The 26,329-nt window shown below is 42.1% G+C and overlaps 1 protein-coding gene and 1 non-coding gene across 4 annotated transcripts; both read left to right on the plus strand.

The window, feature by feature from the left end:
- Positions 1-72: 72 nt before the first annotated feature.
- CCAR1 (cell division cycle and apoptosis regulator 1) lies at positions 73-25,773 on the plus strand. 3 transcript variants are annotated; one of them, XM_051800245.1, is made up of 26 exons: positions 73-125; positions 858-975; positions 7,283-7,455; positions 8,035-8,079; positions 8,766-8,798; positions 9,752-9,945; positions 10,442-10,556; positions 10,639-10,828; positions 11,930-12,062; positions 12,359-12,520; positions 12,968-13,193; positions 14,114-14,227; positions 15,061-15,227; positions 15,960-16,170; positions 16,978-17,061; positions 17,680-17,865; positions 19,094-19,285; positions 19,643-19,876; positions 20,209-20,320; positions 20,581-20,622; positions 21,948-22,030; positions 22,465-22,611; positions 22,998-23,118; positions 23,644-23,829; positions 24,198-24,403; positions 24,993-25,773. In XM_051800245.1, exons 2-26 carry the CDS (start codon positions 903-905, stop codon positions 25,050-25,052), a joined length of 3,489 nt encoding a protein of 1,162 aa, XP_051656205.1. In that variant the 5' UTR covers positions 73-125; positions 858-902; the 3' UTR covers positions 25,053-25,773. The 3 variants fall into 3 exon arrangements, with proteins under 3 accessions (XP_051656205.1, XP_051656207.1, XP_051656206.1); XM_051800247.1 differs by lacking the exon at positions 20,581-20,622; XM_051800246.1 differs by lacking the exon at positions 8,766-8,798.
- On the plus strand, positions 14,843-14,907 carry LOC127477258 (small nucleolar RNA SNORD98). Its single transcript, XR_007906907.1, has one exon. It is a non-coding gene; the product is annotated as a small nucleolar RNA SNORD98 (small nucleolar RNA).
- Positions 25,774-26,329: the final 556 nt, after the last annotated feature.

Below are 26,329 nucleotides of genomic sequence, written 5' to 3' on the forward strand. Positions count from 1 at the left end.
CGCGGGCCCCGCACGCGGCAGGGCCGGGCGCGCGCGGTCGCAGGGCGGTGACGCGCGCGGGGCGGCGGCGCCTGCGCGGAGCGGGCGGAGCGGGCGGGCGGCGATGGCGGCGCGGCCCCGCGCAGGTACCGCGGCAGGGCCGGGCGGGGGCGGCACCGGGGCCGGCACCGGCACAGGGGGCGCGGGCCCGCATCGCCGGCCGAGGCGGCGGCGGCAGCGGCGGCAGCGGCGGGGGGGGGGGGGGAGGCCGAGGAGGAGGAAGGGGCGGGGAGGCCCCGGTTCCCGCGCGGCAGCTGCCTGCTCGTGCCTTTCTCCCGGGCACGCGGCCGCGCGCGGCCCAGAGCGCTCCCGCGCAGGCGGGCGGGGAGCGGGGGCTGAGGCGGCGGGACGGGGACACAGCCCGGTCGTGCCTCCCGTGCGGCCGGAGCGGCCCGGCCCGCCCCGTGCGGGAGCGCCGGTGGCGCGGCCCCGCCGCAGCCGAGCGCGGCCCGGGGACTGAGAGTAACGAGGTGTGAAGTGTGTGCCCGGAGAGATCCTGCAGAGTCACCTCTCCCTCAGCGCCCCTTGACACGGAAACGCATCTTTGCGTTTAAATAGCGTTAGTCCCATTGTTAAGACGAGGGGGATGGAGGTCGTGCCTTAGGAAAGTAAAATAACTTGTCTCACAGCTTTCTGTTTCCCGCACGTGGCGCATGTTGCCCGCCAGGTTTTAGGGGCGTAAAGCTGGTATTTCCACGCTTTTTGTTTCTTTTCCTGTCTATTTTTTTTTGTTTGAAGCTTTTTTTTCCTGCGGCTCAGAATTAAAGTAACCCGGCGGTGTGTTTTTCAAAGACTGCAGCTGTGCTCTCTTTCACCAGATTGCAGTTACAGGAGATAGACCCCGGGAGATCCTGCCTTCCACCATGGCTCAGTTTGGAGGACAGAAGAATCCCCCCTGGGCTACTCAGTTTACTGCCACGGCGGTGTCTCAGCCAGGTCAGTTTACATCTCTCACTGTTTGAACCCTGACATCCAGGAGATTTGGAAATTCCAGGGTTGGCTGTGCACTTACCAGCGGCACCATGCTAACTAACCTATTTAAAACCTGCTTAAATGGGTAAAGTTTGGGGTTTTTCCCCACCATAGAGGCTTTAAAGATCATTACTTAATACTGGCTGTTGGTTTTGTTTGTTGTTAGGTTTTTTTAAGGGGTGATAAGTGAAATCTCGGGTGAATTTGTATGGATTTGGACAGTAAACAACATATCAAATTACTCATATCCCAAGATGTGAAAATTAAATTACTTTTTATCAAATTACATCTCTGTAGGTTAAATAATAACAGCACTAATAAGGCACTACAGATTTTTTAAGTGCTGTCTCACTTTCATTTCCAGGGCAGCCTAAATCAACTTTTACAAATTATTTTGCATTTGTTAATATTTTGGACCTACTTCACATAGTGGAAAGTTCTCTGAAATTTGTTACTTGGGTGAGGAGGTTGAGGGATTTTTAACGCTAAATCAGAACTTAAGGATCCCTATAACCAAATGCATTGCCCTAACAATGGGAGAGAGTTTCCTTGGATTTAGCTAAAAGCCTGTATTTAAGAACTCAGCTGGCTTCATTTTCATTTTCCATGTTGCCTTGTGGCACAAAAGGTTTTGAGGCAAGAATGTGAAGCTTGCTGCATGATGAATTTTGGTGCTTCCATTTCCAGTTCTGGAGTGCCTTTTGCTCTTCTTGAGTGCAAATTGTTTCTTAATGAAGTGTGGTAGTTGTGTGATGTGCAAAGGCTTCAGTGACTCTGGGGTGGGAGGCAGTGCCTTGTTGAAGAGCAGCCTTGCTAAAGGGTTTGGGCAGTTGCTCTGATTTGATATGAAGTTCAGTGTCACACCTCCTTTGTCCCTGGGTTTCTGTCTGGGAGCCTGGCAAAGGTTGGGAATGCTCAGCATTCCTTGGAGGTACATGTTTGGGCTAGGAAGAATACATCTTTCTCCTGGCTCTGTTTTCTTTGCCAAAGTGAATCCTCTCTCTCTAGTTTTTCCATTGGTCACTGATCCAATGACACTGTATCCTCAGGGAATGACCACCCCCATGTGTTTCACCCTGCTCTGTCCCAGTGTGCCTCTTGCTGTTCCTCCAGGGCCCTTCTGCCCTGTTCCCTACCTAAACTGTTGCTGTACCTAACCAGCTGCCCACAGGCAGTTTTTCACTGTTTCTCTGAATAGCTCACACTTCACTTATCCAAATGGCACCATCTCCTGTAAGAAATTCCTTAGCAGCTGGAAAGGGTTGGCATTGGGAACATGGGAGAGACAGACTTTGCTTTTGGTTCTCCTGTGTGGCTGTGTGAGACACTGGAGCAATCAGAGCTGGGCTGTTCTCGATGTGCTGGCTGGTGTGACAGCTAATGTATCCAAAACAGGGGTGGGAGATGGAGGGCCAGCTCCAGGTCCTGTCTCAGAGGGAAAGCTGCACAAAGCCTGCCAAGGAGAGCAGCTGGCAGTCATCCTACAGCTCGCTGAGGGAGGACCAGGAGAGGGCCCTGGAGGAGAGGGGGATGGAGTGTACATTAACTTCTTATCCATTGTCTTGTGCCTGTGGCTCTGCCCTTGGCCAGCCTACTCCAGAACCTCCTTAGATTAAATGAAGTGCAAAATGTGACTGGGGTAGAACTGGTCAACCTTGGTTGCTGTGAGATTTTTCACCTGCTCAGTGAGGACTTATCTCCAGGGATTTTTAGCTGTTCATCTGATCCTGCAGCACCTGACTCAAACATGAGAGCCAATAAAGACCTAACATTTGGTTGCACTTTTGGCTTCTTCCTGTGCTAGTCCCACATTCCTTCACGTTCCCAGTGTCCTCTTCAGGCTGTAGTGTCTTATCTCCACTATCCCTTGAAGGCCTTTAGCTCCCCACGTCCTTTGCTGCAAGTCCTTTCCTGTACCTGTGTCTGCATCCTTTCTTCCCTGTCTGCACTGCTGAATCCAGTCCCTGGGATTCTACAGCCCAGCTCCTGTTTTAGTACATACTTGTTCCCCTGCCTTTTTTATTGCTAGTTGTGATTGTGATTTATAATCCAGAGTACTGCTGCTCACTTGTGTCTGCACCCAAGAAATTGTGCATATTGGCTTACCCTTGTGAATCCCAGTGTTCGTAAACTCATTTAAAAAACCATAGTTACCAAATGTTTATATATTTTCAGAGGTTTGGCCAGAGGTGTTACTTGTATTTATACATGCCAGCTGTTTTTATCCAAGTGTCAGGTTCCTTCTCCAAAGCATCGAGGTGCTTGGGTATGAGGGAAAGAGAGCTTTATTTTTATAATGCAAGCAACGTGATGTAGAGCCTCTTCCTAAGCTGGCAAATGTGGTGAGTGATGGTGTTATAAACCCAGTTTGATCATTGCAAACAGGTAATTTAAGGGTTGGGGGGTTGTGTTTTTTTAGTTTGGGGGGTTTTGGGGGCATTTTTTTGTATTGCTGATGCAGATGCTGTCTTGGCCATCCCTAGTGAAGAAGTAACTAAATGAGTTAAAGCTCTTAATTATTAAGGTGTGACACTCTGAGGTAGCTGTAGGGTGACATGCTGTGTAATGAAGGGTTCTGAGATCCACTTAGGAGAGCTCACTCATTACTGTCTGTGCCCGTGGTATTAGAAGGGAGATGGGCAATTCCAGGAGCCAGCAGAGAGCGATGTGCAAAGAGAAACTCCTGCATGGAACACAGCCAGTTTCTCTACTCCTCCTCTCATGGGTTGGTGCATCACATGGCTAAAACCAGAATAAAGCCCCCGCCAGGCTGGTTAAGCATTGTTAAAGCATAAATTAAATCATAACTTAAGTCGTGCCTACTACAGAAAATTACTTTAACTTGCATAATGCTGTGCAAACTCCTGAAACACCTGCAAAGGAGAACCCCCTCCTCTTCTCTCAGGCATTTGTTTTTGGCACGTCTTTGGTTTGTGTGGCAGTGCTTGCCATGTGCTGTTCTCAGGGTTGTGATGAAGAGCTTGTTTTTACAGACCTGCAGAGCAGGGGAGCCCCAGCTGTGCTGTGTTGTGGCTGATCAGGGGTGTTGCCTTTGCTGTATCACAACTTTATTGTGCTGGGGTGAAGAAGGGTGCAGCTGGTGGAAGCTGAAGCGCCTGTTGCTCAGTATCCTGTTACTGCTGGTGGCAAAGTGTGAGAACAGGACAAGCCTGTGGTGGATCTCAAGCCCCTAAGGAAGAGTGGCTGATACACAGTTTACTGACTTGCTGTAAACACATGTCCCATGACAAATACTCTGAGCCCAGTTTCTAGTGTGTGCCTGATGAAAAGAGTATTTTGGGAGTAGGTTGTGTGGTGTTTGTACTGTGAGTGTGTTAAGCTGGAAGAAACTTGAACAGTCAAGGACCCACTCTCACGATTTCTGACAACTGCGAGAAGTGTGCAGAGCCCTGCAGCTCTAGTAAATCTATGTCACTTACCAAGGAGACAGATGTAGCTACATACTTCGAAGATGTTTCCCTAATTTTAAAAGATCTCTGGATTTTAGAAGGAGAAAGAGGGACTACTAAATACTATCTTTGTGCTTGTTACAACAGAAATGTCTTACCTAAAAAGATGCTTGAGCTGCAGCCTGGGATTCCTGTTCCTGTCCAAGCCCTTTCTCTGGCTGTGCCATGCAGCATTGAGAAGTTGTTTGGACTGTGTTTGAAGGAAAACATCTCCATCACCACTTAACTGGATCATTACGAATCCTGAGAATCCATTGTTTGTCACTGCACGTGCTTGTTGCCAGTAATAGTAATATGGCAGTCAGATGTCAGTTCCATACTCGGTCTGGGATTCATTCTCTGTCTCTTGTTTTTCTGTGTAATTTTTCCCTTTTTCTTTTTTTTCTTTTTTCCTTTTTTTTTTCTTTAAACTAGTAATGCAAACTCAGTTGCCTAATTAATTGGAGCCTGTTTGACTGAGATGAGTACGCAGACAAAAGGTAGTCCCGTTAAACTGGAATACTTCAGGGCAAAGCAGTAGGAACATGATAGAGCTCTGAAAAACTTGTTACTACAGGTGTTGCCCTTTGAGGGGATCTTGGCAGTCTTTCATCTTTGCCCTTTCTTAGTAAGTTGATGTGCAGTGTTGTAGATGACAGATACCTAGTTAATATTAAATGCTCAAAAAGTGGCAGTAGAGATGGCAAAAAAGTTTTTTCTTATTTTTCTTTAGTTGACAAAATGGGCTAAGGGTCTTAGAGTGAGCTGAGAATTGCATGAGGTAATTATGGGTTATTCTGAAAAGAAAATTACTGTAGTGAAACTGAAGAGCTGAATAACCCTAAGATCTGGGTTTGGGAGTAAGCATTTTTGTGGGTACCCCTGGTACAAAAAGTAGGAGAAAACATGTGAAACTTGTTTTTGATAATGCTTCCCAACTCCATCCTCCTGCACTGGAACATTAGAACAGAACATTAGACTGAGAGACAGTGACTGGCACAGCCACACAGATACAGAGGTGGCAGCGTGGAGTGAGGTTCTGCACTAATGGGATTTCTGCTCAGCATGTGGCAATAGGAGGAGAAAGATGAACACACTGGTTATTTGCCTCAAGTGAGCCAGCAAAGTAATGCAGCCAAGAGAAGGGAGAGTTGTCCCAGGATGCAGCAGCATTCTGAATTATGTTTAAAGTCTGTTTAAAATGTGTTCCAGATGAGAGTGTGGTTCTGGATGGTCAAAAGTGCGCATTCAAATTGAAGCTGATGATTGAAGCAGGAGGCAAGAAGATCAAGAAAATGTAGAGTCTGTCATGAAAGAAGCTTCAGATTTTGTTTGCTGACTTCTAAAGAAATGCAAATGTTGGGATTTTCCAGGGGAAAAAAAATCATGAAATGCTGTACATTGCAGAATGCTTGATTTCACTTTTAAAATAGTATTACTTCCTGGAATAGTTACATGACAAAATTTGATACTGATCATAGTGATTATTTTCACTTGCTTATGTTTCTTCCATGTTTCATTCCAAAACTGTAAGGTGATCAGTGCCATCCACTTGTTTTCTGAAGACTGTGCTCTGATGGAAGGAGCAGTGGGGTGGGAAGGATTGCATTTTTCAGCAGCTGTTGAGTTGTGTACAGCATTTTTGTGTGTGTTATGGTGATGGATCACCAGCTACAACCAAAGCCTTACTGCATCCCTGGGTCAGGACTTAGAGCTTCACTTCGCATCAGTGAGAACAGTGTGGAGTGCCAACTCTGCAGGAGTACTGTAAACCTGCTCTTCATTTAATTGTGTCTCTTTAATGGCTTTGAAAGAGAAAGAAACCCTGTTCCTCTTGAATGTTCCTCAGTTTGAGGATGGTTGGCTGACCTGTTTTTGCTAGCAGTGTGTTTCCCTGCCAAGTTTCTCTGTGGATTTATTTAAACATGTGGACTAAACTGATAGCTTGATGAAGTGATATTTGATCATGCAGCTGCCAATAACTTTGTTTAAAAGTCCTGCAAAAAAGGGAGCAGGTTTTCAGGTATGTTTGCAGTTTTCCACTCAGATTTGCATTTTGCAGAGCTCTTTGTCCCCTGAAAGTTCTTAAGCATACCTGGTTCAGAAGAATACCCTGTGGATAGCTGCTCCTCGTGATTTCCTCATGTTCTGTGGTGAATTAAAGCTGGTATGACAGTAAAATAAACTAATCCTTCCTTCCAGGCAATTTTGAGTCTGGGCAGCACAAGCCCTTCCTAGTAAGAGCTGGAGAGAGCTTGACTTGGTCCCTGATTAAACTCCCTGTTGTTCCAAGGCTGTTCCTTCCCCACCAGCCCCCACTTGTCCGACACCCAGCTCCCGGGGCCAGAGCCAGCACTGAGTGAAGTGCAGCCTTGTGTGGTTTCAGAGCACACCTTCCATAAGCCTCTGTTTCACAACTGCCTTTACAGTAAAGATTTCTCTTACCTTCAGATAGAAATAAGTGAATTAAGTTACAGAACAGAGCAGCATCTTCCTTTGGCTCATCCAGAAGCTGAATATGTTCAGGAAAGAATACGGGGAGGGGCGTGTGGGGGTGGGTGCAGGGGGGATGACAACTACTAGAGCTGTACAATCATGAGCAGCTCCAGAGAAGGAAATTGAAGTCTCTGTGCCTCTGCTGTGGTTTATTGTTAGTAAGTAAATTTAAAAGAGAAATTAGTGAGATGTGATCCTTTATCTTGAATTTTGATTTGTCTGCTTCTCGAGCTTGACTCAGGAGTACAGCACCATGTCCTCTCCTGTGGCTGTTGGGAACCTGGGCCGTGTGAGGCTGCTCCAACAGTGTGTGTGTTCCTTTGCAGCTGCCCTGGGAGTGCAGCAGCCCTCGCTGCTGGGAGCCTCTCCAACCATCTACACCCAGCAGACGGCGCTGGCAGCGGCAGGTCTGACCACACAGACCCCCACCAACTACCAGCTCACCCAAACAGCTGCTCTCCAGCAACAGGCTGCGGCTGCAGCAGCTGCCCTGCAGCAGGTAAGCACAGATCAGCAGCAGACACTCTGGGATCGTGTAAACCAGAGGCTTTGGAAAGCTAAAGTACCCAGGAGAAAAGGAGAATGGGAAATGGGGAACATCACAGTGCAAACCAGTTTAAACAACAGTGGGATTGGGGGTTTAGAGCTACCAGTAGTTGTATTAGTCTGTGAAGGGGGGAGTTTTGGCTATGCAGGTGCTGGCTTTCAGCTTTGGAAAGCCTTTTGGGAGAAGGAGTTTTGCTGCATCTAAACTGAGAATCTCAAGTATCTTCCATCACTATATATATCCTCAATAGCATTCTGTGTGATTTCAGACTTTGCCCTAGATACTGTCTAAGTGTCAGGCTTAACAGAAATTGCAGACTTTAGCTAGAAAGAGGGCATCAGAGTCCCCTCTAAAGGCTCAGAGTATTTGAGTTATGAAAATTATACATGTTGGCAGTTATTAGTTATGTTTTGTATTAGAGTTGTTAATTGTTAATGGTTTCTAAAACTTGCTAAGCAGATAACTTGTGTTTGGTATTATTGAGGTGATAATACTCCTGTTTATGAGATATTTTGCTTTTATCTGTTTCAGCAATATTCACAACCTCAGCAGACTCTCTATAGTGTACAGCAACAGGTTTGTCTGATTCTTACTGTGTACATCACAAATAACTTTAAAAATAATGTTGGTTGTGTGTCTTGTAGGATTGGTCTCTGAAAGCATCCTCATATGGGAAGTTGTTAAAGAAACTGAAGTAATATTTTTTGTAGTAAAAGAGAACTTGAAGTTCATAAACTTGAAAAGTCCTATCCAGAATGGAAACCTGCCTACCTACCATCATGCAAAAAGGAATTTAAAAAAATATGTTCTATTCTATGTGTACATAGTTACCTGCTTAACTTTACTCTAAACAGGGCCGTGTATTTTAACTGCTGGAAAGATGCTGTCCAGAAAAAGTTCCTTTTTACGTTTTGGGTTTTTTTTATGGTCTTCAAACTTAACAGGATTTTGCAAAAGAATAAAAGGACATGGAAATAATAGGCCTAAGCGTCTTCAGCTGCCAAAACTTTTTTTGGTATTGCTATTAGCTTTGGCTTCCAAAAAATCTAGCATTTCTGCTCGCTGAATAAACCTGGATTATACAGTTTTAAAATTAACCCCACGAGCACAGTTTATGCATATGCAAACTGCTGAAATGACCAGACCTCAAAGGACTATTAACTGACTCAGGTTAAGCAAAAACTCTTACTTGTACAGAGGAGGTAAAATTGTACAATTTCCTTAAACATATAAAATTAATTTATAACTTTATTTATTTTAAGTTGCAGCAACCTCAGCAGACCCTTTTAACTCAGGTTAGTTTGGTTTTATTGTTTGGTCTTCATCCCCAAACACAGATAATGCAAGAGTGCAAATTTGTGACATCTTGGGTACTTTAAACTGTAAAATGAACTAATATGAATGGACATTTTGTTGGTACAGGTTTATTTGATCCAGATGTTAAAATATGCATAGCCTTGGTTTCAAAAATTAATAGCAACCACTTTTCCTTAATCTTGAAGGGAATATGTTTGTTGATTATATTTTAAATTTTTTTTTTTTGTTTGAACTTCAAGTGCCCAGTTGTTCTGCACTTAGGTAACCCACAGGGAAAATCTTTCTCTTCTTTGTGAAGGAATTTAACTTTTTTGTGTTAACAGTATGTATATAGAGAGGTTTAAAAAGAATTTTGCTGAGCTTGATGGGTTTAAAACATGCAGCCATTTAAACAGACTATAAGTTGCTCTGGTTCTGTTTGACTTGAACTTTTAAACAGGCTATAAAAAAAAATGTCAAAATCGTTGACTTGATTTCATTATCTTACTGTGTTCTGCTTTTGTAAGAAGGCAGGCACTGGAACTCGTGAGTCAGGGAAGGGCTGAGTATAACTCTATAGTTGGGATGGAAATGCAGAATGATCTCTAAGTGTGTATTCCTGGCAAAGTCAGCAGTTCATCTCCTCTTCAGGCCCACCGTATGGGTTGCCTGTAAACAATGATGCAGTCTTCATGTCTTTTTTCTGGACAGTGTGCATATTTTGGGGAGAGAAGGATAAACAAAGCCAGTCTTCATTCAAAGTAGGAAAAATGTTATCTTGAAAAAAAAACCAAACAAACCAACGACCCAACAAAAAAACCCCAAAACCTTCCACCTTCTGAAAATCTCCGTTCAGAATAATTCTGTAGAGTCCTTCTGAACTCCTGTGTCCGTGGCTGGAGGGCCTGTTCCTGGTGGGTGCAGGATTTACGGGTTGCTGTGTTTGTTGCAGCCGGCGGTCGCGCTCCCGACCAGCCTGAGCCTGTCGACGCCGCAGCCCGCGGCCCAGATCACTGTGTCCTACCCCGCTCCCCGCTCCAGCCAGCAGCAGACACAGCCACAGAAGCAGCGTGTCTTCACTGGGGTGGTCACTAAACTGCACGATACTTTTGGCTTTGTGGATGAAGATGTCTTTTTCCAGCTTAGGTAAGCCATACATACTTGCCTGCAGCACTTGGACACCCTTGCTAAGTCAAAGGTTTAGAAGATTGCACTCTAATTCTGGGACTCCACTGGTGTGCCAGGAGTGGGTGTGTTGTTTTCTTTTCAACAATGAAAGTCAGGTGGGCAGAGAGGTTCAGAGGTGCTGAATCTGGGTTACTTCACGTCAGTTTTTGAATTTTTTAATACAAACACCAGAGCTGGGAAACTCCTCCTTCTAGGAGGAAACTGCAGAATTTGTGGACGATTAAAAGCATAAACCTTGCTACCTGCCCGTCTTAACTCAGTGCTGTTTGGGGAACTTCTGCTTTTGGGCCAAAGACAGGGAATTATTAACTTCTGCTGAATTTGGGGGTAGATGCTCTTCCAATAAGCTTTTTTTAATAAACTTTGTCTGCTTTCTCCCAGCTTTAAATATAACCTGCAAATGTAAAACTAGCTAAATAAGGCTCTCACAATATGTTTTCTGTAATGTTTGCAGTGCTGTTAAGGGAAAGACACCTCAGGTGGGTGACAGAGTTTTGGTAGAAGCTACTTACAATCCTAACATGCCATTCAAATGGAATGCACAAAGGGTACAGACACTTCCAAATCAGGTACGTGGGGTTACCCAGGGTCACCTGCAGTGACTGACTCTGGTTTAAGCTCGCTCATGACTCGTCTCTGTTGTGCTGCCAGAACCAGACCCAAGCCCAGCCACTGCTGAAGACGCCCCCGGCCGTCCTTCAGCCCATTGCACAGCAGACATTTGGGGTCCAGGCTCAGCCACAGCCACAGTCCCTGCTGCAGGCACAGATATCAGCAGCTTCCATCACACCTCTGCTGCAGACACAGCCTCAGCCACTGCTGCAGCAGCCACAGCAGAAAGGTGCTCTTCCAATGCACACATTTTGTGGGGGGGACTCTGGTGCTTCGTGTGTGGTGGTTGGTTGTTAGTCAGAAGGCTGAAATAGTATGGAGGGGATTCTGTAAAATTATCAGATTGAATATGTCTTCTGCAGCTGTGTGCAAGGCACATCAGGAATCACCTGGTTAGTGAAATCCCCATGGACTCCTGCTCATGTTAAGATTTCATAATCTGAAAGCAAAGTCAGTGTAATTTTTATTCGTTCACAGTTGAAAGTATTAATAGCAGTGTAGTCCTTCAGCATTTTCTGCAGTGTTCAGCAAAATCAGGTTTCACACAGTTGTATTGCTAAAACTACTATTTCTTTGTTTATTTATGTCAGTTAGCCAGGTTGGCATTTGAGAGAAGAAACTGCCTAACATGGCAAACCTCAAACAAAAGTGACTGTGGGATCTCTTGAACTTTGAGTAGCTGAGGAATCAGGAATAGAATTGATTATAAGATAATATTAAGCCCTGTCTTACCCACAGTAAAAGCAAGGGTAGAAGATCCTAAGCTATCACCTAAGCAGAATTATTTTGGATAAATGCTTTCTATAGTCTAATTAGTCCTGTTTGTTCATTAGTGTTTAGTAGCACTTGCTCCTTTTAAATAAGTTGGTTAAATGTCTTAAGACAGCAAAAGTATGTGCTGAGGGATTGATATAGCAGTATAATATATGGGTTTAGGAATAACTTTCCAGGATGCCAGTTGTTTTTACCAATGAATAGCCTCAAAAATAAATAAGATTTAGGTTTTCTTTAGTTCACTGAGTAAGTAGTATATCTGTCTTAATTTACTTTTCCAAGAAAAGACTTAGCTGTTTACTATGATAGCTTCTGTGTGCTTAGGTTATATTAGCTTCCATCTTAAGAAGATGCTTTTAAACCAGTGTCACTTACTAAAGTCTCAGCAGTGAAGAAAAGCTTGAGTCTCTTGAGCTCTCTCGGGTGGGTATTAATAATTAGACTTATTTCACTCTAGAGTTAGTTTAGAAAATGTACACAAGTGCAACAGGTATAAAGCAGCCACATTTGAAAAGTGTAGATAGTTCTGTGCTGATCCTGTACATTCTTGTTTCAGGTGGTTTGTTACAGCCCCCAGTTCGTCTGGTTTCACAGCCTCAACCAGCTCGAAGACTTGACCCCCCATCCCGATTTTCTGGGAGGAATGACCGAGGTGGAGACCCAATGCCAAACCGGAAAGACGACAGGAGGTGTGTAGACTAGACTGTGATCAAAGCATTCCATAACGACCTGTCCTCACCAGAGCTGAGTGGCTTCAGGGTGAGCCAGTGAGACACACAAGGGGCTTTATGTCAGATACTAGGGAAGAGTTCTTGCCTGTCTGAAATGAAGGGATTCTGTAATCAATGTCTCTTGTAGAGAGACTGTACTGAAACTTCTCTCCTTTTTGTGAGCCACCTCTGACAGGTCTGGCTCCCCTTGTGCTAGAAACCATTCTGTGTTACCAGCATGCGGAACTCCTTGTCTCTTGTGTGCATTTTTTCAGTCGTGAGAGAGAGCGAGAGCGCCGCAGGTCCCGGGAGAGATCCCCCCAGAGGAAGCGCTCCAGGGAGAGGTCGCCCCGGCGGGAGAGGGAGAGGTCCCCTCGGAGACCCCGGCGCGTCGTCCCTCGCTACACGGTCCAGTTCTCCAAGTTCTCCTTGGACTGGTATGTTCCCAGTGCCAGATGTTTACCCACATCTCCTTTAATTGTGGGCACAGATCACTGGAGCTGTGTCAGCACACGTGGGTAGTGGGAGGTAAATGATGGATTTGACTTTAAAGAAAGATCAGATATGTGACGGCTGAGAACCTTGTTGGATAAACTTGTTTGAGGTTCTGTGTTATTTTTGAATGCTCTTGCGAAACAGCTTTATAACCCTGTTTAATAAATATTCCTTAACACACGGTCACCTTAATTGGAAGAGTGTTGAGTAATTACTTGTTTTTAAATTTAATCCATGACACTCTTAACTTCAATATAGTGCTCTTCAGATTTTTCCTGTACAGTATCAAATATACAGCGGTTGTATCTGCAATTATTACACCCCTAATTATGTGCTTTGTTAATAGTTGCTTTATTGCTGTGTCTTCCAACCCATGCTGTTCATTCCAGCCGGAGCTGTGACATGATGGAGCTGAGGAGGCGCTACCAGAACTTGTACATCCCAAGTGATTTCTTTGATGCTCAGTTCACATGGGTGGATGCTTTTCCTATGTCTAGACCATTTCAGCTGGGAAACTACTGTAATTTCTACGTAATGCACAGAGAAGTGGATCCTATAGATAAGAACACGGCTGTCCTTGATCCACCCGACGCTGATCACCTGTACAGTGCCAAGGTTTGTACGGGGCTCTGCTGCTGTGGCTGTTTCACCAGAAATGCTTTTGATCAACAGGGTGCAAAAGGGAGTACAACTGTACTGAAAATATCCTGCAGCTCTTTAAACAAACACAGCGTTTTAAACTTTTCGGTAAAAACCTGGTATGTAGAGCTCGAAGAATCCAGACTGAAATTCAGTTTGTTTGTCCTAAATCTTGGGTTTACTGAGGGCTCTTCCATTCTCTGCACCCAGTAGCAGTGATCTGATTATAGGAAAGAAAGCCAACTCCTGGAAGATCTCTGAATGATTTCTTAGACAATGCATTCTGAATAGTTAATAGAGCTCTTTTTTTTCCCCTTAAGTGTACTTTCTGGTCAGTTTGTGTTACTGTCTTTAGTGGTACTTCCTTTCTTACCCTCCTTCCCTCCTTTCCTTCTCCCTTCCTCTCAGTATTTATTGCTTTCTTTAAAGTAGATTGAGATTATCTGAATGTCAAAATACATCAAGGGCTGTAACCATGTATAAAAGACTCCAGTATCAAAACTTTTTCCTAAAACCTGTTCCATTCAGATACCTTTCATGAAAATAGGTCTGAGATGTCTAGGTCAGTCTGTTTAAGAAGTATTACATGTTATAGATAGGTTTAGATACAACTGCCTTTAACCTCTGTATTTCTGAAAGACTTAACCTAGTTCCTTTCTGTGTAGAAAAACTTCAAAGCCATGTCCCAAGTACCAGACATACTGTTTTTTCAATCTAATTGTGCAGAGCAAGAGTTGTCTTCCGGAAGATTAAGCTCCAAAATATAGTCAGGAACTGAGAAAGAGCGTCCTAGTTCATCATATAACCTGCTTAGGGTACAAAGCAGCCTTGTTAGATTTGCTTGGTGTGTTCACAAGTTGTGGTCATTGTTTACCAAGGCTGATGTGACTTCACAGGTGATGCTGATGGCCAGTCCCAGCATGGAGGATCTCTATCACAAGTCCTGTGCTCTGGCTGAAGATCCTCAAGAACTTCGGGATGGATTTCAGCATCCTGCTAGACTTGTAAAGGTAAATATGCTTCAATGCCAGACACTTTTGGCAGTAAAGGTTGGTTATGGAGCTTTACAATGTTTGACAATAAAAGAGGAGCTTGTAGGCAGCTGACTGATGGCTTGTTTCTCTGAAGAGGCCTAGTTTATATGTCAGTTCTTTTTCCAGTTTAGAGGAGCTTCCTATTTACTGCTTTGTTCAACTTAATTAAACTCAAACAATTAACTTCTTTGGCTGTTTTTTACAAGCACTTAGTTGTTCTTGAAGGGCTCAGCTATGAAGAGAATACACATGAAGCAACAGTTAAGCAACCCTTGTGTTAAGTGAAACTTAACTATTGTTGAACTGAACAACCTGTAAGTGCTGTGGTGTTTCAGGAACACAGACTTGTTTTCCACTTAAATTCTATCTTCTAGAAAGTGGGAATACTTCAGTTTACAGATACAATGCTCTTGTGGTCTCAGCTTTTGTAGTTTTTCTTTATCACTTTTAAGGAGGCACATCCATAAATGTGTATCCAAATTAAAACACCATTTAAATTAGTATCTGTTTTTGTGTTAGAAGGCTTTTAGTTGCAAAGGATCAAGCCTGTACCAATAAATGAACCTGATGGAAAATCTTGAAAGCAAGAATGAGTGATGATGTTTTAAACCTATTCCATTGCTGAAAAAAATCTGTGGAAAAAAATAACTGAACTCTTTCTTGACTGATTTTCATTTTCAGATTTCAAAATAATGTGATGGTTTACTCACGGATTTCAGTGTGTGTGTGCTATGAAATATTCTTTGCACTTTGGGAAAATGACTTTTTACCCCTGGCAGGGGGACATTCAGAAGACTCTTTTTGTCTAGTTTTTAGTGGGTATGAAAGGCAAAGATGAAGCTATGGCTATTGGAGGACACTGGTCCCCATCACTGGATGGACCTGACCCAGAAAAGGACCCCTCGGTGCTGATAAAGACGGCTATTCGTTGTTGCAAGGCTCTGACAGGGATTGACTTAAGTGTGTGCACGCAATGGTAAGTACTGCACTGCAAAGCCAAGGGCATGTAGGAATACTTGTCTGTTACAAGGAGTTAAAAAAAAGAAAAAAAGAAAAAAAAAGCTGGGAAAACCTTTTTTTCTTTGTCAGCTGCTCTTGGTAGTTCAGGTAAACTACTCAAAGGATGTTTCTGTTTGGTAATAAGCTTGATTGGTGCCAACTGTGCTGATTACTGCATTAAGAACTAATTAAAAACTCTGGATTTATTTTGACATGTTATATTGTAATTTTTTTAATGAATGTGCGTTGAAAATATTTTTCATTTTGTACATAGCTGGAGAGGATCGTCAAGAGAACTTCATTTCATTGTTCTTTTGTTATAAATAAATAGCCGCTTGTTACACAGCCATATTTTCTCTTGATGAGTTTCTGTCCTGTGTTAACACTCATTTTAGTTGTACTAATACCAGGAAATTCTATTGTGTGCTAAATTTAAAGTGCCTCAACAACTTCTATTTGCACATAAAACCTACATGTGCTAAACACCAAGTTGTACAAAAAGCATTTTGTTGGTTTTCCTCCTTTTCAGTTGCGATCCCTTTTTACAAGTGTGCCAAAAGAGAAAATATGGCTTCCATAATTTTTTTCTTTAGATAAACTTCCAAGGTCTTGCAGCAAAGTTTCTTTACTTGATGTGCTACAAGTGATCTAGGCTCTTTAAAATGTATTGTAGAATTTTTTTTCCAACATGCTTCTTCCCTTGCAACAGGTACCGTTTTGCAGAGATTCGCTACCATCGCCCTGAGGAGACCCACAAGGGGCGTACGGTTCCAGCTCATGTGGAGACAGTGGTTTTATTTTTCCCGGATGTTTGGCATTGCCTTCCCACCCGCTCAGAGTGGGAAACCCTCTCCCGAGGATACAAGCAGCAGCTGGTCGAGAAGCTTCAGGGTGAACGCAAGGAGGCTGATGGAGAACAGGCACTGAACGCTAATCCCTTTTTCTATTTCTGCTTCTCACAGGCACAGGAACACAGGCACAAAATGCACACCACATGCTACACCACACACATACACAGGAGGAACATAACTGGTAACAATGACTGGTAAACCAGCTTTCAGCAGTGTAGTGAATGTTGGTTTTTATTTTTATTTCAGCTAGTTCACTAACTTTAAATGTGTGTGCTGATGTCACAAGCGGAATTAAATTGTGCTTACGATGCGCAGAACATTTTTGATTGTAGACGTAGTTGCTGGAATCTGGGACCAGTTTTTGAGTGAGATGCAGTTTATGAATAGCTGTCTTTAAACATTTTGCCATTTTCTAAAATTTCTAAATTCTCTCTTGTGGCCAGTTCTAATTGTGATATTTCAAACCGAACAAGCACTAGTCTGAAACATCTGAATTTCAGGCCATGTGGCTGATCAACATCTTGGAATAAGGGAAGGTCTGACTGAACCAAGAGTAATTTGGGGGATTTAAAAAGCTGGGGGAAGATCACCCACTGTGTGGTTACTGGAGACCAGCAGTGTCTGTGTAACCCCAATATTCTTTGTGGTGTTGCTTATCACCCTTTTGTGTTCCACAGATCTGGCTTGTATTGGCTGAGTGGCACTGTGATCATTTATAAAGTGGTAGAATGTGTGTGTGAACTTGTCGAAATAATAACTTTAGGAGAAGACTGTCTGAAACAGTTGTGACCTTGCACAGATCAGCAACAGAATTTAAAAAATAACTGAGATGCTTTCAAGCTTTCTGAATGATAATTTCTATATTTTATTTGTCAGGATGAAGAGGAAAAGGATGATGGGGAAGCTAAGGAGATCTCTACGCCTACACACTGGTCTAAACTGGATCCAAAAACAATGAAGGTAACAAACACTTCTTAAAATTTGATTCCATGGTGCATTTTCACTTCTAAGACATGACCTGAAATACAGCTGTACCTGTAACCAAGAAAAAAAACTTCAGTAGTGTTTTATCTTTGCTGATTTTATAGGTACTAGGTGTGTATGCAAGAATGACTCCTGATTTTAATTAGTGAATACAGCTAATTGAATATATTCTGAACCTTGTACAATTAAAGGATATCATGTACGATACCTTAACTGGAAAAAGGAAGTTCTGCAGGAATCAGCCAGATTACCACTTGCATTACAAAATGTGGGGTCTAATATACTTTGATGTTCATTTAAAAAAGCAATAATTGTACAAAAATGTATGTCAGGAGACATAATAAAAAGTTTCCTCAAAAGGAATAATAAACTATTTTACTGTAGTAAAATCCTTTCCCTGCCTCTGAGAAAGATTCCTCAGAAAGGAGTTCTTGGAGGAAAACATCCCTTTAAATGTAATATGTTTCTCGTGTCAGTAAATATTAGTGTTTTTCGGGACATATTTAAAAAACACAGTTGACTTTTCAGTGCTGTTAATTTTGACTTTCTCTGCTAATCACATGTTTTGTAATGTCACTGCTTGATATTTCCCAGGTAAATGACCTTCGCAAGGAGTTAGAGAGTCGAACCCTGAGCTCTAAAGGACTGAAATCTCAGCTCATCGCTCGACTGACAAAGCAGCTCAAAGTAGAGGAACAAAAAGAAGAGCAAAAGGAGCTGGAGAAGTCTGAGAAAGAAGAGGAAGAGGAGGAGGATAGGAAATCTGAAGATGACAAAGAGGTTAGGATTTGGACGTACTTGGTTTAGGTCTTCCTAAGTACACATAAAATATTATAATAAAAATTGGTATAAATATATATAAGTTAAAAAAGTACAGGAATTTGTATGTGTTGAATGTACTTAATTGTGCTGGGATTTTGTAGTTCTTGGATAACTGCACTGGGAACTCTTACTGTAACCTGAGCTGCTGAATTGGAAAAAAGTCTTGGCCAGTTTGAATTTCTTTATATCAGGCCAGTCAGCTGAAATGTGTAACTGCACTTAGGGTGTCTAAATTAATGTTAGACCTTAAATGTAAGGAAAAATAAATCCCAGGCTCCTGATAAAAACCACGCTCAAGAACAAGTGAAGAGACTTGAAAAGATTTTAACTTCTTAAACCTACATGAAAAGCAGCTGCTTGGTTGTACTGGCTTCTGTGCCTCAAACAGTCCAGCTTCTTCATGTGGCTGATGGTTTGCTTGGGTTTGTTTCCCTTTATTAGGAAGCTTTCAGTTTTGTTTTTGGATAAGCTTGCTGTGTGCTGAAGTTTCTCAGTTTGGCACTTGGTAGTTGCAGTACAACTTAGTCTGTTTTGCTGTTCCACAAGGATAAACAAGATCTGTGCAGTAAGGCCAAAGCTCAGCCACAGAGAAGGGGCAGAAGTGTCTGCAGAGTGTTGTGCAGTAGTTGCTTTTAAACTGCCTTTCTGTGTGTTACCTGCTGAGCAATATGGGCTGATGGGAAAGGTTCTATCTCTGAAAACCTTGCTGAGGGAGCAAGGGCCACATGCTTGCTAATTCTGTCAACTGCTGCTGCCTTCTCCCACAGCTTGGATGTGTTTCATCCAGCTGGAGGTTTCTTGCCACAGCTTTCTTTAGCACTGGAGGGAAGCTTCGATTGTGCTGGCTTTTTAAAAAGCACGAGCTCTGCTGTGACTGTTTGCTGTGTTCGGGAGACTTCAGTGTTTCTCTCTTGCCATCAGTAAGCTGGTAGCATTTTACCTTTTGTAACCTCCTGTTTCATTTGCATCAGTGGTATCTGTAGAGATTGCATTTCCTATAATCGAGGGTTGAGTAAATTGTCATCTGGTGCCTGTTCGAGCTGTGTTGAGTGTCTTTGGGGGTTGGTGTTTGAAGCCTTTCTCTTCCCGTGCAAGGAATCCTTGCTGTGCAGTACAGCTCAGTAATGTCCAGGCTGAACCTTCAGCTTTGGAATATGTTGTGTGATGTGGTTTTGCCCCCTGCCAGGAAGAGGAGAGGAAGCGCCAGGAAGAGCTGGAACGTCAGCGGCGGGAGAGGCGCTACATCCTGCCCGACGAGCCGGCCATCATCGTGCACCCCAACTGGGCAGCCAAGAGCGGCAAGTTCGACTGCAGCATCATGTCCCTCAGTGTCCTCCTGGACTACAGATTGGAGGATAATAAAGAACACTCCTTTGAGGTAACTCAGCTCCTTACAGTCAGCCCTTCTTGTTTCTTTGCGGTGTTTTAAATTGTAAAAGTTTCTGAGGGCGTGGCAGAATAAAACTAAAGTGAGTTTAGTTTCTTTGTGCAAAACCCAGTCTTTGGTACATGGCTTACAATAGCAGTGTAGTCACTGCCTGATATCCAGAAGGAAGGCAAAGTTTTTCAGATATGGAATGGAGCTTGTAAGAAATGTGACATTACATAAAATTCTGACACGGTGAAAGTTGCTGAGATGGCACCTCGTCGCTGTTTTATCAAAAATATAGACATTTTTAACACGTGTTTTAAAACTTCTTGTCAGTTCTCTTTTCATTCTTTTTTTTATGTGCAGGTGTCATTGTTTGCAGAACTCTTCAATGAAATGCTTCAGAGAGATTTTGGTGTCAGAATTTACAAAGCACTGATTTCTCTCCCAGAGAGAGAGGACAAAAAAGACAAAAAAAGCAAAAAAGATGAGAGAAAAGAAAAAAAAGAAGAAAAAGATGATGAAACAGATGAGCCAAAGCCTAAGAGAAGAAAATCTGGAGATGATAAAGATAAAAAAGAAGACAGAGATGAAAAGAAGGTCTGCAGTTGGCTCATATCTATCCTGTCTGGATCAATCCTAAACCATTTCTATTTGAATTTTACATTATTGCTTTCGAAAACTCAGCTCTTGTAGTGTTAGTTAATTGAATTGACATCTTGTTCTATTTGAATATTCTTCAATCATATTCAGTAATATGAAAGTTTTAGAGGTGTATTGGAGCATTTTGACATTCAGCTGTATCCCACAGATTTATATCTGTGTTCTTAAGTGACTAATGAAATGCAAGTTTTGGATGACTGGCAGTGAGGTTTTTTATTTGGCTGGTTTTTGATGCTGACCAGATAAATTTTTTGGAACTTTTATTACAGAGGGAAGATAAAAGGAAAGATGATTCTAAAGATGAAGAAGAAACTGAAGATGACAATAATCAAGAAGAATATGATCCGATGGAGGCAGAGGATGCTGAAGACGAAGATGAAGGTATCTTGAACTATGAATTTTGTGACTCTCAGAAACTTTGTTTTTATTGCCATTCATTATGTTCTTTGAAGCTGGAGAACGCACTGGAAGTAGACAATTGAAAATTGCATTATTAGACTAATTCTGTTTTAGTAACTCGGACAAGTTCCACGTCAGATGTAAGTACCTTTGTGCAAGGCATTGTGTGAACACAGTTGATGTGAAGTAGCTGTGGTGCTCTGAGTGAGGCATGCATATAGAAGTGGTTTTATTTTTTTCAGAATGCAGACCACTCGCAACTCCCATTGAAGTCAGTAGGAGATGTGAGTATTCAGCACCTCTGAAAAACCAAGCCACTTTTACGTGCCTAACTTCCTACTCCTCAGTTCTGGAATGTCATCCTGGCTTTGCTAGGACAGAGTGTAGTGTGGGGTGCTGTTTGGGTGGAGTTGTGTTTGCCTGAAGAAATAGGGGAAGGGTCTGGAGAGCTCTCCTGTCTCCAGGGAGCTGCAATAGCCCATGTAAGACATCGTGTGTGCTTTCTGGTTTGTACTTTGGGGTAGTTGCTCTTCTGTGGAGAGTCTTTGCTAGAGATGTGGGTTTGAACTGTGCAGGTACTGCAGTCCCAGCATTTGCAGTTGTATTTTTGGCAGAGTACTGCACCAGCTTTAAAAACTTGGTGCTGATCTGTGGTTTCCAAAATAACTCCGATTTGCTTATAATCTGTCTGGGAGAGTGCCCTGGGCTTTTGTGTTCTGTACAAGTGCTGCTGCTTCCCATAATCTGTCCTTATGCCATTCCCAGTCAGAGTTGCTGAGAAACTCCAACAAGCCATGAAGGGGCAGGAGAAAGCAGTTGGTTCTCAGTGAAGGGTCAGTAAAATTAGCCAAGTGTTGTGATACGCAGTTTTTTCCAAAGTTTTCCTCACAAAAAAGGTGAGCTTAAAGCTGAACTTGGCATGTGATTCTCTGACCCAAGACTTGCACATAAGGTACAGAGCTGCATGTCATAATCCATCCCAGCAGTTGTCATATCCCTCTCTCTCTCTCCCAGTTTAGTTTTACTGTACTGTCCACCTTGAAACAAAAAACCTGCCATTTCTCATTCACATCTAAGAAGGGATGTGATCTGTAACTTCCTGGAGAATCTAACTCATAGGGACAGTAATGTCTCACTCTGACATGAGTACAAACACATGCTTTTGATGAGATAGTTTTGGGGGGGTTTGTCATATAAAATATTTGAGGGTAAATAATACCGAGTTTGGAATAACCATGGCTGAGGGCAGGCTCTGCCAAGCCTCATTAGGGAGAATTGAGGTAATTTTCTGCACACCACTTAAGGAGATGGCAATGTTGGCAGAACTCACTTTGGCCTCATTGGCATTTGTTTCAGCTCTTCTATCCTGTGTGTGAAAGAAACACAGGGGGAAAAATTATAAATGGCTTATGTTACAATGAGACTAGAGAAAAAAGAGGATTTAACAGGGCTCACTTCAATGCCTTTTTTATTCAATTATTTTTCAGGGAAATACATTTCAGATGTTTGGGGGGGTTATGTGGACTGTTTTAGTGGCCACATGTGTTTTGAGGTGATGGTTACATAACCATTTGCTGTGGGTATGTTGAATTTTCCTTCTGTTTTCCAGACCGGGATGAAGAGGAACTGAACAAACGGGAGGACAGAAGAGAGGGCAATAGACACTGTAAAGAGAGGGCATCTAAAGATAAAGTAATGAACACCTTTCTTAACAACTTTCTAGGCCTTGTTAGATGTGTCTTAATTACAGCTTAGCTTGATTTTTACTGCAAGACCTGTTTTTCACTTTGGAAACAGCTGTTCAGTAAATGATTAAGGGGAAAAGGGACATTTCCTATGGTATAATTTTATTACAGATTAACATGAACAAAAGGAAAGTCTCTCCCAGATATTCCTATCCATTGTGTTATATTTCTTTTAAATATTTGAAAGATTAGCAGTCTTAAATAGTTTGGTTATATGTGATCTGAGTAGGTAAATGCTTGTAGTATTAATTACTGGACAGAAAGCAATGATAAAATGAACAGAGAAATAACTTGTTAACTGAGAAGTTTATGTATTTTTAAGTAGATGATGAAGAAATGATATTTTAACTGCCTAATGATCCCATAATGGATTTTATGTAGGAGAAAGACAAGACCCAGATGGTGACAGTTAACAGGGATCTCCTGATGGCTTTTGTTTACTTTGACCAAAGTCACTGTGGATACCTGCTGGAGAAGGACATGGAGGAGATCCTGTACACCCTTGGACTGCACCTGTCCCGCGCTCAGGTCTCGTGTGGCAGGGGAACACTGACAATGTTACAGCACTGTTGTTAGGGGGACAGATGCAGTTCTGGAGGCTTTGCTTACATACCTGATCTCTGCTGTTTATGTAGCCACCCCATATTTACACTGAAACACTAGTTTAATCTTTGTAAATTGTCTCAGAGTGAAAAGGGGAAGTTTGCAGCTCTCAGTATGCCCATATTGTCTATGTAGCTTTTGTCTCAAAATCCTCTTTCATCTTTGCCTTGTTTGCATTTTAAGCCCCAGTATATTAAGTTCAAAAAGCTGTGCAGTTTCTCTAAGTTTTCCAAGTTAGAACATTCTTGTTTAAGTAAATATGATGCCTGTGTATTGTGTAACACTTATTTCTTTCCATGGCTGTGTTGTAGGTCAAGAAGCTGCTTAATAAAGTAGTGCTTCGGGAATCTTGCTTTTACAGAAGACTGACAGATACTTCTAAAGATGAAGAAAACCAAGAACAGTCTGAAGAGCTACAGGAAGATATGTTAGGTGGTATATTTTTTTTTATGCCACAACTTCCTGAGAATTATTTGTGTGAATAGTTAGAGTTCTGAGGTTCTTGCCTTCTTGCAGAAAATAATTAAACCAGTTTGGAAAAGTAAATCTTTGGCATTTCATAAATTACAGTATTTTTGGCTTCCAAAGTATCTTGTTGCATCTCTAGGATAAATCCTAATCTCATGGAACAGGAAGGAGGGCAGAGGTTAATGTTGAATTTCGATGAACAGCATTTCTCATTGTCAGTTTTGCAGTCAGGAGGATCAGAGCAGTAGAACAGAGCCTGAGTCTTGAAGACAAATTACTGGAGAAAAGAGGCACAGAATGGTGTCATGGAAGAGGATGCTTTTTTGGGGGAGGAGCTGGGATAAAGGGGAAGGAGGGAAATGTGAGGGATAGACCAGCAAACCTGAGTCTGTTTATTCTTCTAGAATTTATTCTTTTAAGAAGTTTTGAGATGGGCCACTAGAACTGCAGAGATGGTTTAGTGACTGTTTCTGACTCAATCCAACGCAGGGAACCGGTTGCTGCTGCCGTCCCCTGCCGTGAAGCAGGAGGCCAAGGCCGTGGAGGAGAACGTGGGGCTCATCGTGTACAACGGGGCCATGGTGGACGTGGGGAGCCTCCTGCAGAAGCTGGAGAAGAGCGAGAGGGTGCGGGCAGAGATCGAGCAGAAGCTGCAGCTGCTGGAGGAGAAAACAGGTGGGACTGTACTGGGAAGGCAGTGCTGACAGAAGCACTGAGGCTTTCTGAGGGGAGAAATCGGTTGGAGTGGATATCTGCCATCTAAATTGTACTTATTTGCCTGCCTGCCGGTTTTCTTTATCCCAAAGCCTTTTAACGTGCACACCGTTGTTGAGTACCATTCTTGTCGTGCTGAAATGCTTTCATTTCTTTTATTCGAGACTTCCAAATGCAGGGAGAATTAAATATTATCAAATGGTAATGCAATGCAGTTCTTAATGTTCTTTAAAAATTACTTTTATGATGTTGGCTCATAAATAGAATATTAAGATGCAAAGTCACAGCATCGGAAGTGACTTGACTTTCTTGTTTATTCCCTTCCTAAGATGAGGATGAAAAAACTATACTACAGCTGGAGAACTCTAACAAAAGTCTGTCTGGAGAGCTCAAAGAAGTAAAAAAGGACCTTGGCCAACTGCAAGAAAATTTGAAGATCTCAGATGATAAAAAATTGCAATTTGAGGGTCAGCTGAATAAGACAATCAAAAATTTAGCTACTGTTATGGATGAAATACAGAGTGTTCTTAAACAGGTTAGAGTTGTTTAATTCCATTTTTTATTACTGTATCCAAACTTCTGTTGACTAAACAATTGGAACAGAAACTTCAAAATAAAAACCAAATTTGACGTGAATTCAGGGCAGTAGTATCTTAACATATATGTGGAAGAAGCTCAATGTGATATCAGTTTTTTAAAGATAAAAAATTAAATGTGGGGTTTTTTCTTAGTTTGCAACACATATTCCTGACTGAGATGTTTTTAAAAATGCATAAATATTAATGTAAATCTCAAACCATTTCACTGTTTTCCTGTTCTGATCTTGTCCATCCCCAACAGCCCAAATCTGCTGCTCTGTTTTATTGGTGAGCAGTACTTTGTCAGGGCAGAATTCAAATATTTCAATATATGAGAGTATCTCAGTAAAATGAGTTTAAAGCAAACCACATAACACTCCAGAGCATTTCTGCCTCTCAGTTGGTTGTAACTAAACTGAGTTGGATACCAGTTCAGAGAGTCTTTAAAGCTGACAGCAAACAGTGTGTCTCGCACTGCTTTACAGCTCACAGGAGAAATGTCACTTCCCCAGCTCATGTCATCCTCTCCTGGCTTTTCTTTTCAAGGATATGGTGAAGAACGAAGATAAAGATCAGAAATCCAAAGAAAATGGAGCAAACGTATGATAAACTGCTGCTTTCGAGAAGAATGGTGTTACATAATGTAATATAAATCATGATACCAGAATGTATGGGAAGTGATGCATGTTTGATTTTAGTAGTATAAATATCCTAGTTCCAAAAGATGTATAAAGTTTTATGAATGTGAGTGTCTGCTCCTGAAGATTGCTTGTAATTCTTAGCATTCAATTTGAGACACTCCTCGAGTGAAAATAATTTTACATTGCAAAAAGTTTTAGGATGAACTTTGTTATAGTTTTAACCCTAATAAAGTTCATCAACGTTAATGAACAGTAGCAAGTATTTAATTACCAAATGTTTTTCATTGAAGCCTAGTGAAATCAAAATTTTCATTATTTATAGACTTGCCATTTTTAGGGTTTTGTCTTTATTTCGGTCTAATTAGTCTTTTTGAATTCAAATATAAATCACAAAATAGCATGCTGCTTAATTTTGCAAGTAAAGATTTTTTTTTTAAAAAAAAGCTTCTTGGATTTTTTTTTTTGTTTTCACTTGTCACAACTTTTTTTTTCCCTTCCAAATATAACTTTCTTCCCCAAAGCTGCTTGTATTAAAGCCTCATAATATACAGTAGTTCAGATGAGTTAAGAAAGCAATAGAAACCTGCCAAAATACTGGTAGGATTGTGAGATTTATATGAAAATACATGGGTCTGTTTTAAATGTACGTCATTTGTGTTCATTAAATTGTTCTTTTTGGATTAATAGATATACTCCTTTTTAATTACAAATGCAGTGTATTAAGATGTATGGTTGGGTACCAGGCCAGTAGACGTCAGAATAATGCCTTACGTGGAGAAAAAGCTGCCAGTGGAGACCACCTTGGATTGAATTTGGACTTGTTTCTTAATGTGTGTAATTGCTGCTTTGGCTGGAGTCCAGCCAAAGAATGGATGGCCAGCAGCAGTGCTGCACGTTGTAATTACAGAGGAGCAGGGCAGGCTGGGGGTGGTGGGAGTGGGTGAGGGCCTTTCTTTGTGCTCACAGCTCACAAGAGACTGACACTTCAAACTTCTGGGACATCCTGTCAAAGGCAGCCCACTCACCGAATGTCAAACTGGAGCAGTTGTGGTTTGGTGCAACTTCCAGCAAAATGAACGGGTTTGAAGGTTGGAACGGGAGTGTTTTCTTACAGAAATGGTTAATTTTAGCAGATCTTTTCTTTTTTAGCCTAGTTGTCCTAGGTTACTAAATACCTGTTAGGAGAGTCCAAGTGCCATAATATGTATGAATAACCTACATGGAAACTCATGTAGCTTTAAT

Source organism: Manacus candei, unplaced genomic scaffold (genome assembly GCF_025592945.1).
Source record: "Manacus candei isolate 608988 ecotype Guabito, Panama unplaced genomic scaffold, ASM2559294v1 h1tg000050l, whole genome shotgun sequence".
Classification (NCBI taxonomy): domain Eukaryota; kingdom Metazoa; phylum Chordata; class Aves; order Passeriformes; family Pipridae; genus Manacus; species Manacus candei.

Bases quoted from the DNA above. Each gene is read 5' to 3' on its own strand.
- CCAR1 (XM_051800245.1), top strand. From the start codon at position 903: ATGGCTCAGTTTGGAGGACAGAAGAATCCCCCCTGGGCTACTCAGTTT. The intron at 7,456-8,034 runs GTAAGCACAGAT...TATCTGTTTCAG, and splicing joins CAGCAGCTGCCCTGCAGCAG to CAATATTCACAACCTCAGCA. The intron at 24,404-24,992 runs GTTAGAGTTGTT...TTTCTTTTCAAG, and splicing joins TACAGAGTGTTCTTAAACAG to GATATGGTGAAGAACGAAGA.